Source organism: Pimephales promelas, chromosome 6, assembly GCF_988280905.1.
Source record: "Pimephales promelas chromosome 6, fPimPro1.hap1.1, whole genome shotgun sequence".
In the NCBI taxonomy this organism is placed as follows: domain Eukaryota; kingdom Metazoa; phylum Chordata; class Actinopteri; order Cypriniformes; family Leuciscidae; genus Pimephales; species Pimephales promelas.
In genome coordinates this window covers 3,897,621-3,911,886 of record NC_142774.1, presented here as the reverse complement: position 1 = coordinate 3,911,886, position 14,266 = coordinate 3,897,621, and the positions used below count along the sequence as shown (strand labels likewise).

The window sequence follows — 14,266 nt, the reverse complement described above, 5'->3', positions numbered from 1 at the left end:
TCATGAAACAAACACCAAATTTAACTAATATAGTACAAGCATCTGAATACCTGTTGCTTTCTGAAATTTGATCATTTTTACTAACCTTTAGTGATAAATGAGTGGGAGAGACAAAACTGTGTTTCCAGTGGTCCTCTTTGTGTTGTTTGAGGATGCACCACAGTTGTCATGGCAACACTCAAACTCCCAACTGTCACTCAGAATTCAGAAAATGCAACAGTGCAGAGCCTATGGTACAAACTCATAATTAAGGAAATTGAAATAAAACATATATATATACTGAAATAGACATATATAACTACAAAATAAGAGATATACGAATAATTCAATATTTACAAGACCCAAATATGCTGGGTGGTCACACTTGTTTTTATTAAATAAATGGCACCCTTGATTTGAGTAATACTGGGATAATCAAACACAAAATATACAAAACTTTTATAATATGTTCCACATTCATCGCAGAATGCATGTCGGCATTTATCAACACCATTAGTTGTGTCAGATATGTATTATTAAAATCCAGCCTTTACTTCAAAGAATAAACAGGATGGTTTCAAACTTTTTTTCAGCTCAAGTAAGAATATCATACAACCATAATTGTAGTTTCATACAAGTAAATGCAGCAGCCATTTCGATTTTCTGGTGTAGCTGCTAAAAATGAATGGAAAAGAAATGTATGCAACAAAATGTAAAACACACACACACACTAATATATAAACTTTTTAACAAATGTTATTGAATGAAATATTAAAAATATCTTTAGTATTTTTTACTGTGGGCTTTGAGATTTAAAAAAATAAGTTCAGTGACACTTAGTGGTCTTTATTGTGGTCTTTATTAGAAATACTTCAGAAGACTACATAACTGATGATGATAATGCATTGCAAACCTGTCAGGACAGTGATTTATTTCTGAATACAAACAAGGACTGATGCAGTCAGGCAGATATAAAAAAGCAACATGTTCACTGACTGATCTCTACTAATTGTGCTACAACATAAAGTGCGTCTAACTAGGCAGTATTTCAAAGTAAAACACATGGTGATTACTTCCTGATAACACTTAGCCTACTGCTGTAAATACTGTACAAGCACAAAGATTTACTCTCATGGCAATGTATAATACATTGTTTCAATTCAAAACTAATATGAATATCGAGATATCTTTTTATTCTATGTATGTACATTGCTGTATAAAAGACCCTGCCAAATTCAGTTTTCAAATTCAGAGGACCGGGGCTAATTGTCACACTTTGTACTCAAGTGAATATTTCTCACGTGAGAAAATAGTATATTTCCGGGTTTCTCAGAAGCGTTAGTTATCATGGTTGGATAAACTTCTACAGCGGTGAAAAAAAGACAACATTAAATATATTTTTGCTCAAATAGCAAAAGAAAAACTCCACAATAGAGTTTTCACAACTTAAAAAAAAAAGATTGATAACGGCAGTCAGAAAGAGAAAGATTTTACCGTTTTACTTTAAAGTCACGCTTAACTATTTTTTTTTTTTTTTGTGATTTGATGTAAAGGTAATATAATACAAAGTATAGTGTAATAAATATACATGCATTAAAAAAGAAAATATAAAAAAAACTGCAGGATTTAAGATGTGTGAAAAACGCGTTAACTCAGACACACACCTTAAAGGGGTTGTATAATAAAATAAAAAAAGATGTAAATAAGTATTTGATGTCCTCAGAGTGTGTGTGTGTGTGTGTGTGTGTGTGTGTGTGTGTGTGTGAAGTTTTAGCTCAAAAAGTTTTACCCCACAGATTATTTATATATAGCATGTTAAAATTGTCACTTTTTGAAGGGGAGCAAAAACACACCATTTGTAGATAATTATATATACAGAATATGCTAACTGAAGATAGTTAACTTCACATCAGCAACATAAATTAATCAACTAACCATTCAGAGACGTCCAGTTGCATTCTACATGTTGTCACTTCTTCTTAGTCTCTCCATCTTTGTCTGACTCCGTTTTAACATTAAAGAAAGAACAGCTTCTGTCATTTTAGTGTGTATGCATGAGGAAAGCGCTAACTGCTAACACACACGAGCTCTTGAAACCCCGCCCTCTGCAGCAGCTCATTTGCATTTAAAGGGCCAGGCACAAAACGGTGCGTTTTTGTAAATCCTCAAAAATTGACAACTTTAACATGCTATATAAAAATAAACCTGGGGTATTTTGTGCTAAAACTTCACAAACACACTCTGGAGACATCAGAGACTTGTTTTACATCTTGTGAAAATGGCATTTTACCACCCCTTTAAAAGCACATATCTCCCTTTGCTTTGAACTTTGAGCGTTGTTTGACCTTTTCAGATGTTGTTTATGCTCAGACAGCGGCATTACACACTAACTAAAGTCAGAAAAGTGAAACCATAATCAACCACCCCTTTAACGTTTTTCACCGTTGTTCAACAGACAACCAGTTCTGGAGAAGATAAGCATGTGTGTAACTGAGATGAATAGCCCTTGTGTGTGACAACTAGCCCCGGTGTCTCTACAATAGACTTCCCTCAGACAAACTCCCCTCTCGCCTTGAGCTCCGGACACAGTTTGGCCTCGAGGTCTTCGATCTTGATGGACTCGACGTCTTTTCCGCTGCTGGTGCTGGCGGCCCGCGTGATCTTCGTCAGTGTGTCCTCGTAGGGCGGCGGGAGGTAGACCATGAGGAAGACCCCGTCAGACATGTCCGAGCTCGTGCTGTTTAGCCGCTCCGCGTTCCTGGTGAGTGACGACAGAATCTCTGCGTTGCGCTCCGGGTCCTGCAGGTCGAGTGTGATGATGTTGCTCAGTCCGAGCTTGTTCTGTCTGAATCTTCGGTAAAGAAGGACAAATGCGATGCCGAACACGATGACGGTGACGAGCGGGAGAACGACGTACAAGATAAGCTCTGATTTCCCGCTGTTTTCTGTCGAAAGCTCATTCCAGTGGTAACCCTAAAGGGGCATAAAGGACATGATTTTGAACATTTGGGAAACACACCCCAGGCTGGGATAAAGGCTATAACCAGCAGTTTTTAGTAATAGTAACCAGATTAAACATTAAACATTAAATATGGTGAAAGTGAAGAAAATTCCCAAATTTCATATAAGAAACTTGTACAATTCCAAACAAAACATTGTATCATCCAGAACCAGTGTGTATAACCATAACTGGACTGCAACCCAAAATCTGCTTCTTCCACCGTTTTACCAACACTAATCACATAATGCTGCTTTTCAGCCAGATTAGATATTTTGGCGCTTTGAAGCCCCTCGTGTCACTGTCTCACCTCAAATAAACCCCTATTGAGATCACAACCGAAACTTCAAAACATCCTCACCAGAAATTCAACACAAAACAAAGAGTCTCGAATTGATTCTCAAATAAACTGAATGACTGAAGCTAGAAGTACTGCAGGTCAGAGTTATTATAATTTTGAAAAATATTATTTTCAATTTAGCTTTCACTATCACTTAACTTTTACTTAAAAATAAAGGATCCAAATTGTTTTTTTGTTTTTTTTTTGCAGTGATATCACAGAAGAACCTTTTTTTTTTGGTTCGCATGCAAAAGAATCTTTCAGTGAACTGTTCTTAAAGGGATAGTTCAGCCAAAAATTTTAATTCTGTCATCAAACAGTTGTGCATGCGTACATGCGTGTATATATATATGTATATTCCATATCTAAAAAATGCTGGGTTGTTTTAACCCAATTTTGGGTTAAATATGGACAAACTCAAACATTGGGTTAAAAATGTAATTTAAAAATGTAACCCAATGGCTGGGTTTGTCCATATTTGATACATCCCAGCATTTTTTAGAGTGTACTATGCAAGTCAGTGGGTGCCTCAAAACTCTTTGGCAACAAACATTCTTCAAAATAACAAAAAACAAAGAAACGTATACAGGTATGGAACAACTTTAGCGTGACTAAATTTTCATTTTTGTTTGAACGATCCCTTTAAAAGAACCATTCTTAGTGTGGAGAACATTTTAATAATCTAAATAAAGCTTTTTCCACTATCTAGAACCTTTTGTCCAATGGAATGGCTCTTCAAGGAACCGTTGAGTGTCTCAAAGAACGTTTCTGTGTGTAATCTGTCATTTTCTGTGCTACTTCTCTAATGGGATTGCTCACATACCTGTAGCCGTTGTTCCGCAGTAGGCGGTGAAGGAGACCCCGAAATCCAGTCATCTCTTCCAGCTGGTCCAAACTTTATCCAGCTGCTGTCCAACAATCGTCGCATTCTGCCGTTGACAGAAGAGCTTCGGCTGATGATGGAGATGAGCGCGAGCTCAGCGGATGAGAGAAACAGACCAGCAGCTGGCTAAAGAGCGCAGCGGGATAACAGCTGCATCTTGTGTCTGTGTGAACTCCGAGTGTGTGTGTGTGTGTGAGAGAGATGGAGTTTGTGTGTGTGTGTGTTAAGTACTGTCTCACATGCTCGCACATGCAGATCAGTGGAAATCAGGCCAGTGGTCAGCCAATGGCGCGGGGCGAAAACACCCGAAAGGCAATCATTCAGAGATTTGTGCTGTGCGCAGCTGGCCTATATTTAAAGTGTAAATTGCAGGTTACATTTTTCACAAAGATAATGCAATAGGCTGATTTCACGCAGCCGCCATTTTGAAATCGAAAGCGAGGAAATTGAAATTGAAATCGAATCCCGGAAGTACAGATAGACAACAATGTCTTGGACTACCAACCTGAAGCTGCTGCCGCGATTTACACTATTGAACGTTAATATCTAATATAGGATATGTATGTATATGTATATAGTTCATTCCTGCTTCTTTTTGTACATTCTACATTTTATAAATTGTAAAAGAAATGTATGTACATTTTTAGAATAACAAATTTCTACATTAAACACAACAATACGCCATCGCATTCGCGACTCTCCTATGATAAAAGGCGACACTTCCAGTTTTCTTTCCACCAGAGCCATTTCAAAATGGCGGCTGCGTGAAATCAGTGTATGTGCTTACTAAACATAAACATAAGAACCGCCCACAATTGTTTATGTTTTATTTATACAAAAATGCTGCATATAAAATGAAAAGTTGGTACTTTCAAAAATGTATTAGTTTTTATGTTTTAAATATATAAATATAATTTGTCACTGCATAAATGATATTTGAATGCTTAGTTTTATGATTAAAGCTCTATAGTTTTAGTTGTACGGATAAAGTAATTGCAATAAAATGATGATTGAATGATGAACAAGTAAATGTTACTCAAAAGCCTGATGGATCATAATTGATAATAAAAGGTAAATGATGGATAATCAAAATGCTTCAGTCCAGGAAGTGTTCATTATGAAATGCTACTAAAAAAATAAAAGTTATTTTTGTGTTTATAGAAATGATTAAAGATTTCACAGCAAAAAGACACAACTTAAAGATGGACATTTTACAATACAAAATATAAAACATATAAACTATGAATATGATGACATAGTGTATGTTCAGATGACAGAAGGCTTTTCAGCAAAGTTTTGATCATTTGAATGTAATATTTCTGTATCAAATATGCAAATAAATTTGCATATCAAATATGATTCAGTAAAGGGGTTCAGATAAAAGCAGGAGAAACTCAACAGAAACATGCAGATGTGATGTCTGGTTGGTTGACGATGAGAAATGAGCTAAGCCACAGTCAGTAAGAGAGATAAAACTCTGTCTAAGCCGGCATCACTGCGATAGTCTCATTAGGACTAAAGCTCATTACTGATGTGCCGTGGATCACAGTCAGTACATTTGCTTTATTAATGTCTGTGATCCTGTCCTAAAACAACAAAATAACAACATTTTCACGTGAACACCTAGGTTGGCGTTAAAATGATTTGAAATTTAATCTCTACTCATTGACATGTTATGTCCCTGATATTATAATGTTAGAAAGTTCACAACGTGAAAATGTGCAATTGTGATCTTAAGGAGGTACTAGCTTATCTGACCTATGTTTGTTGATGTAACCTGAAGCACATTTGACTGTATGATTTTTTCCTTTAAAATGCAAAATTGTGTGCGCTGATGCTTTATATAAATGCAAACTGTTTTTACGGATGAATTTCAGAAGCAGAACAATCCTAATATCTGGGTTTGTAGGGGACGGCTGGGATTGAGCATTTCACGTTAAGCAGAGGCCATGTTTTTAATTAGAGATATGGACATTGCTGTGTAATTCAGTCAAAATATGTGACGCACACGTGAAGGTTTTCCAAAGAAAATTCACTGACCATTAATGAGAGTTTGCCGGACGTCCCGTGAAGCCGTGGATAAAGCAATCATGCAAAAAGAGGTATTATTGAGACACTTTAATCACATGACCAGACAAAACAAACCACAGGGATGATGACAGCAGAGCGTGAACCATTCACTTAAATGAACACGCACTATTGCTAAAAAAAAGAAAACTGCAAAAAAAATGTAATGTTGCTGAAATAAATATAATAAAAATTACCACAAATTAATTTGACTACAAATCAAAAATACAAAAAACATTCATACAATAAATAATATATATATAATGTCTAGTAAATAATTGTTATACTGTATTTTATTTATAAAATATGTAAAAATATAAAACTAAACGGTAGAAAGACATCTAGAAAAGACATCTGACTACAAATTATAATACTAAAAATAATAATAAGAATATATATATATGAAGAGTTCAGATGCAAAAGCCTCTAAATGCCATTTGAAATTTTCTTCTTTAATGCTGATTTTTATCAAACTAGTATATTTAAGTTCAGTAATTTCACTTAAATAACAATTAATAGGTAATTATCAATGCCATTTAAGTGAAATCACTGAACTTAAATATACAAGCTTGATAAAAATGATCATTCTAGTAGAACATTTCAAATGGCACTTAGAGGCTTTTGCATCTGAACTCTTCATATATATATATATTATCTAATATACACAAAAAATACATAAGAGTATACAAAAAATCTAAAGCTAAAAATACAAAAACACTTGACTGAAACACTTGATTATTAATCAAAAACACTTGATTAATAATACTAAAAATAAGAATATTGGTAAAAAATGAAATATCTATTTTATAAAAAAAGTAAAAATATACTGAAAATCTAAAACTAAACTCAAACTAGAAAAACATTTTAATACTAAATACGAATATTTTAATAATAAAATAATAATAATAATAAAAATATAAAAATAATAAATACAAATATACTGAAAATATAAAGCTAAACTTGATACAGGATAATGGTTACTCATACTCATACTGACTGCAAATTATTTAATACTTTTTAAAATATGTGTATATATTATTTAAAGGTATATATAAAAATATGCTGAAAATCTAAAACTCAAAATAGAAAAACACACAAACTTGACTACAAATTAATAATACTAAAAATATAAATATTGGCAAAACAAATATAATATAAATAATCAGAATATCTAATATATAAATAAGTAAAAATATGCTGAAAATCTAAAACTAACAAACTAGAAAAAAACTAAAATATATAAAAAGTAAATAAGAATATACAGAAAATATCAAACTAAAATTAATCTAAAAAAAACCTTTTCAAACAAAATGAAAACTAATTGAAATGTGAAATTAAAACACTACAATATATGTAAAAACTAGAATAACCTAAAATAACATGAAGGACATGTGACTGCCAGCTTCATATTAACGCTAATGCCAACCCGTCACGTTAGCCCTTCACACAAACTTAATCACACACACATGGCATGAGGCTTTGCCATGTCAGACACAAAATGGGGTCAGCGGACGCTCTCCTCCTCACTTTAGCAGAGACCAGGTCTAGACCAGAGTCTGAATCAGAGGACACTGATCATCTCCTAAACTACATTCAGAGGGGAAGTGACCCAATCTGCTAATACAAGGATTCGGAGAATATCCTAAACTGACACCACTTTCATTTTCTGCTGTCAGTGAAAAGTTAATTTGATATTCCACAGATCCACACTTAGTTTATTCATCAATTATCAAAATCGAATCCATCGGGGTCAGTTCAAGGATGCCTTGGTTTCAGTTTTTAAGCCATAATATAAAGTCTTCAATTGTGTTTTCACTCGCATGGCCTTATTTCTATAAGTTCCGTTACGCAACCACTTTCATTGAAGATTTACAGACACTGTCCTCAATTCTACAATAACATCTTTGTCTCTCCATGTTTCAAGCTGTTTTCAATTATAGTTTTAAAAAAACATTCTCGGTCGGTAATCACATAATTAATGATCAAAACAAAAACAAAAAATACAAGTATATTTAAAATATGAATTTGTGTATATATATAATATATACACAAATTATAAAATATATATAAAAAAAAATATATATATATATATATATATATATATATTATACATAAAAGACAGTCTGTGTGTGTGTGAGTTAGCTTAAATTAACAAAATAATAACAAATGTAAATTTTAAAGCAAGCACACATACATGTACATAATTTTTATCTTTTTATCAGATTATTTTCACATTTAAAAGGTATTTGATCTGTATTTGTGGCGATCTAAAATTTTCAGATCTCCTTCTTGTTTGTTTTATTTCACGTGATTTCTCTCTGTTAATTAAAATTCACTAGAGCTTTATTTTCTCTCTTTCAATCAGGATAAACAGTCACAAAACAGCTTTTAGACTGGACATCTGTCTCAGTAGTGTGTGTATGTGTGTGTGTGTGTGTGTGTGTGTGTGTGTATGTGTGTTTAGTGTTTAACTAGTTATACTTATGGAAAGTGAGGTCAGTTTAAGTGAGGATTGTTTTCACTTAAAATAAAAGGTATTATATTTTTGAAGCCTAATAATTTTTTTTAAAAAGTATAGCTTTCAATACACTGTAATGTTGAATGGCTATAACGAATGCTAAAAATGAGGGGGGGAGGGGCCAGTGATTCTGGCCTTCATTCATAAAAAGATACCATTAAACCAGTATTTAAAATATACTGTCTTTATGTTGTTTCTACATTTATTTGGAGATTATATTAACAGTGACATTATTAAATTATATCATATTATATCAATTATATCATAAATTATACCCGATTAATCTTGTTTTAATTGTTTTGTGATTAATCTACAGTAGTAAGTTTTTTCATTCGATTGACAGCACTAAAATATATTTATACACATACATACATTTTTTTTTTTTTCAACTTAGTAAAAATCACAGAAATCACTTCAGGCAACACTTCTATGAGGCCTTTATGTGTGTGTGTGTGTGTGTGTGTGTGTGTGTGTGTGTGTGTGTGTGTGTGTGTGTGTGTAGTGGCGAGAGCTTCCAGAACGAATTTGCCATTATTCCAGAATGATTGTGAGCAGTGCAGGGGAAGGAATATGTGAGAGAAAGGTATAAAAACATTCAGCAAAGGTAATAAATCTTGTTTTCATTACCGTTTTCATGTAGATTCTTGATAGACCAGTTTGGTTCAGCTGGTGTTGTGGAGGTGATCCGACACATTTGGGATGCTGGTTGCCTAGTTGCGAGGGAGCTGGGATGATGACATGGAGTTTCCCCTGAGAAAAACACTGCATTTAGTGCGCTGCAAGCCTCTGTGAATGAAATAGCATCATGTTGATTATTTCTGCTCCTAAGACAACAGCAGAAGCAAGCCCTGGAAATAAAACCAGAACATTTAAAACTATTTTTTACCCCTGATCCAGCTAAACTCTTAAAAATAAAGGTTATTTATTGGCATCTATGGTTCCATGGCGAATCTGAATGGTTATTTATCACAGTGAAAATTTTAAACAAATCTAAAATTTTCAATTGGTCTAATTGAATTTCCGTGAATTGAATTTTATCAATTGTGACAACAATCTGTTAACATGGGCTCAATTCGAAATAATATATGTTGAGCCAGCCAATGGAAAAATTGGTTGGTGTTGGTCCAATTAAATATTTTAAATTGTAGTAGCAATTTTATTTCTCACTGTCCCAAAAGAAAAAAAATGGATGAAAAACGTAAATACATTTAGCAAAATACAGAACACAGACAACACATGGTTGACATTTTACCACATCACTTTATTAACCAATTTTTAACTTTATTAAGCATTTCTAACTCAGGATATTTGGTGAAAATACCTTATTTAAATTAAGGAAAAACACTGAATGCATTCAAGAAGTCTTGACGTCATAGTATAAAACCTGCAAATAAAAACTTGCATTAATTACATTAACAAGTTCCCCTGCATCACATTTGACAATAAGCGACTTGTTATTTATTCAATAATAAGGATAAGACTTTTTATCAGCAGATGTAGGTTTTGCTTTTGCTTTATCGTTAATTTCGTGGTATGTACTAAAAATATCCAGGTTTTCATGACAGCTTAAAATTACTGACTCGAGCGATAAGGAAAATTAATGGATGAATAAGAAAACCACGAGCTTTACGTGTTCATATTAAAAGTAAATAATAAGGCCCGAAAGAGGTCGACGCCAACTGCAATCTACCGGCACAGTTCACATCACACATCTCAGAAGTTGATCAAACAGTAGACAAGATACGAAGAAAAGAAAATTGGCTACCATCAGATAGCCTAAATTATGTGATAACCGGGAAAACACGACAAAGCCAATGACTGCATGAACTCGCGATTCTAATTCATTTTAAACTTTATACCGGGTCCTAAAGCAAAACTTTGGAGAAGTTTTCAATACTCACCATAACGTTTCAAAACTTGTGACGATGAATATCTGTATTAGGTATATTTATTTCGATCTTCGGCTCCTTCGCGCGCATTCGCATTTAAATTCTCCACACCAACGGTTTTCATCAGGCGGACTTTGCGCATGCGTATACTTTGTTTACTTGTGTTTTTTTTTTTTTGTTTTTTTTTGTTTTTTTTTAGTAGAGAACTAGTTCAGTTCAACTAACACAGATTTTTCACTTCAACTTGATAGATTGACTGAGCTGACCTCTATTAAATGTGTTCGGTTAACTGTTTAATTTTAAGTGGCCTTAAAGGGATACTTCACCCAAAAATGAAAATTACCCCAAGATTTACATCACCCTCAAGCCATCCTAGTGTATGACATTCTTCTTTCAGATGAATACAATTGGAGTTATATTAAAAATGTCCAGGTTCTTCCAAGCTTTATAATGGTGGCAGTGTGAATGTGTCAACGTTAAGTTTTATTATTTTGGCTTAAGTCGACTTGCATATGGTGTCTACCGGAAGCTAGTTATTTTATAGTACATAAAGTTTTAAATATGCATATTTTTTCTTACATGAACGCATCGCTTTGCTTCAGTGCCGTGTGGATTAATTACTAATGGATGGATGCGCTTTATGGACTTCAAAACATAAACGGCCATTCACTACCATTATGAAGCTTGGAAGAGCCAGGACATGTTTTAACATAACTCATTGTGTTCGTCTGAAAGAAGAATGTCATATACACACCTAGGATAGCTTGAGGCTATGATTAGCAGGCTACAATGTATCTTTTTGAATGGAAAATTATTTGGAAGTCATTTATTGAGCCAATATGTGTAGGCCTAATTGTCCTTTTTTTACATTGTCCACTAAATGGTTCTTTGGGGAAGCAACAATGGTTCTTCTATTGCATCACTACGAGAGAAAAAAAATAAACCTTTTGGTGTGTGATGCTTATGGAAGGTATTAAGGGAGGATGAGACATTTGCCAGGGATTTGATGATTTAGCGGTGAGCGTGTTTGTGCCCTTGACCCATGTTTGTGTTGGACCACTGCGAGCTCTCAACATATTGCAGCTATTTGAAGATCTGTAATGGCTTTTGTGTGTGTAAGGGTATTATAATAAGCAAATGGGACGGAGAGTATATTTTAAGAAGTAAAAATGTATTTTGTGTACTTAAATGTGAGAAAGTACAAATAAAAATGTAAAAAACACCTATGGTGTGTCTTCATATAAGTCTTAACCCTGATATTTACCTGATAGTTCACAGTTTTAGAATTGATAAAGGTGCACTTAGTTAAAAAAGTCTTTGCGTCTGTGTATGCATATGAAGTGGCGAATTAAAATCTATTGTATTTGCCTCACCCAAAGGCATTCAGTGACAGTATTGACACCAAAACAACACACTTAAATCATAAACATCCAGTCACATGAGTGTCTCCTCACGCACCTGTCATGTCACCTTGTTTGTTCAGTGATCACTCGCTCCACATCTGCTTCCACAAAGCACAGCAGCTGTAATCCTTTAAGAGGCTTAACTCACCTCTTTCTGCTTCTTCTTTTGAGTGTTTTTGTGTGTTCGATGTTGGCACTTTAGGGTTTCGTCTTAATCCCAGACAGCAACATAATATCGGCCCAGAACCGACCCATCTGGTACGCAACGCATTGAATCCACACGTACAGATGTGGGCCGGGTCTGGGCCGACACTATGTTGCTGTCTGGAATTAAGACGAAACGTCACAGTTTCCACAAAAATATGAAGCAGCACAACTGTTTTCAACATTGATAATAATCAGAAATGTTTATTGAGCATCAATTCAGCATATTAGAGTGATTTCTGAAGGATCGTGTGACACTGAAGAGAAATGATGCTGAAAATTCAGCTTTGATCACAGGAATACATTACATTTTAAAATATTCAAATATAAAACAGTAATATTTCACAATGTGTTTTTGGTCAAATAAATGCAGCCAACACAGTTTTAAAAATCTTACCGACCCAAACTTTCTTACTGTATTTAAGCCATATAAAAAATTATATAAAATGCACTTGTTTTTAAACATGTTGTACTGAAATAATCTTCATGTAATGTTAACTGTTTTAAGTCCAAATAATTTTAGTGAATCCTTTGGACGTTTCGTGTAAATGTTAAGTTTAATCAAATCATTTATTGATTTACTTGCATGACATTTAGTCAAACAATGCTGTGCATCATTTTGTTTTCATCAAGTTTTTTAAAATGCATTTGTTTAATTTAACGCCACCACTCTAATCGAGATCCTCATTTTACAAAATAAATGAAGTAAAAAGAGACACCCCCCCCCCACCCCCCCACCTTCAAGTGATTTTCTGCTCAGTTTTAGACTGTTCCAGTTCCAGCTCTTATGTATTATATAAGTGACGCAGAAAACTTCAAATCCAGAGGGGAAGGGTCACTCGCTCCAGAGTAATCTCTCCCCATGCCTGATGTACAGCTCTCATGAACGCCAGACGACATTACAGGTTAAAGTAGAAGCCTGGCGTTCAGTGCTGATATTGAGCTGACATTGATGTGTCCTGTTCCCTATCCTGATCTCAACGTTTTATAACAGTGTTTTGCAATCAAATTTTTGCCAATTGGTGCATTTTGATGCTTTTTTAAGAGTGACTTCATGTTTTGATATTTTCCTCAGTCCTGTTACTGACTAAAGTGTTATAACACTTACAATTACAAATATGCAACAGTTTGCACATATATAAGTAATATTTTGGTCCCTCTTTTCATTAAAGAGATACTCCACTTTTTTTTCTTTTTTTTTTTTTTTTGGAAATAGGCTCATTTTACCACTCCCCCAGAGTTAAACAGTTGAGTTTTACTGTTTCGAATGTATTCAGCCGATTTTTTGATATTTAGAAGAATATCAGTAACCAGACAGTTTCTGGTCTCATTGACTTCCACAACTGAATCCCTGAGATCCAGGGCACTGGCACAAAGCCTCTTTATAGCTAGCATAGCTTCTTAGCTTGATCCCAGGTTCTGTTGGTGATCAGATTCGGGACTCTGGAGGTGTAGACAGGCTGTCGACTTCAGTATAGTCTTAATGCTGCATTGGTCTTTCTTCGCCTGGTCTGCTCTCCATCTCCTTCACCTCAACACCTTTTCTACCTTATTGCATACTTCTATGCTTTTTTTCTTTCTTTGTTCTCGGTCTCCCTTATACTTCTTTTTTTCCCATAGAAGATACCGTTCCCTCCTCTCTGGATCCTGGTCTCTTTTTTTTTCTGGATCCTGGTCTCTATGAGCGCTCGGTTGCAGTTAATGGCATGTGCACAGCAAATTAAAAGTGATGTTAATTCTATGCAATTAAGACAGCAAAGTAAGGAGTACAAGTATACAAATTAAAAAACAGATGCTATCATGCTAAACAAACAATGGTAACTATATGCGCAGCTCGATGCTATGCTGCTGACTAAATGGCATCCCTGGTTTTAGCACAACAACACACTAAATAACCTTTATAAGTCTATGTCCCTGAGTTTGTCCTAATCATTAAAATGCATTTGAAGGTTTTCAAATTTTGGCGCAATGACAACCCAATAACA

General features: G+C 34.4%; 1 protein-coding gene across 1 annotated transcript; it reads right to left on the bottom strand.

Annotated features, from left to right (window-relative positions):
* Positions 1-877: 877 nt before the first annotated feature.
* On the bottom strand, positions 878-4,423 carry LOC148978468 (uncharacterized). The gene is made up of 2 exons (XM_089132833.1): positions 4,141-4,423; positions 878-2,952 (listed from the first exon to the last, which is right to left on the bottom strand). Exons 1-2 carry the CDS (start codon positions 4,243-4,245, stop codon positions 2,530-2,532), a joined length of 528 nt encoding a protein of 175 aa, XP_088988959.1. The 5' UTR covers positions 4,246-4,423; the 3' UTR covers positions 878-2,529.
* Positions 4,424-14,266: the final 9,843 nt, after the last annotated feature.

What these genes read in the sequence shown, in the direction of transcription:
- LOC148978468 (XM_089132833.1), bottom strand. Translation starts at nt 4,245, where the DNA reads ATGCGACGATTGTTGGACAGCAGCTGGATAAAGTTTGGACCAGCTGGA. An exon ending in CTGCGGAACAACGGCTACAG is followed by an intron (nt 2,953 to 4,140) that starts GTATGTGAGCAA and finishes ATGCCCCTTTAG; the next exon opens with GGTTACCACTGGAATGAGCT.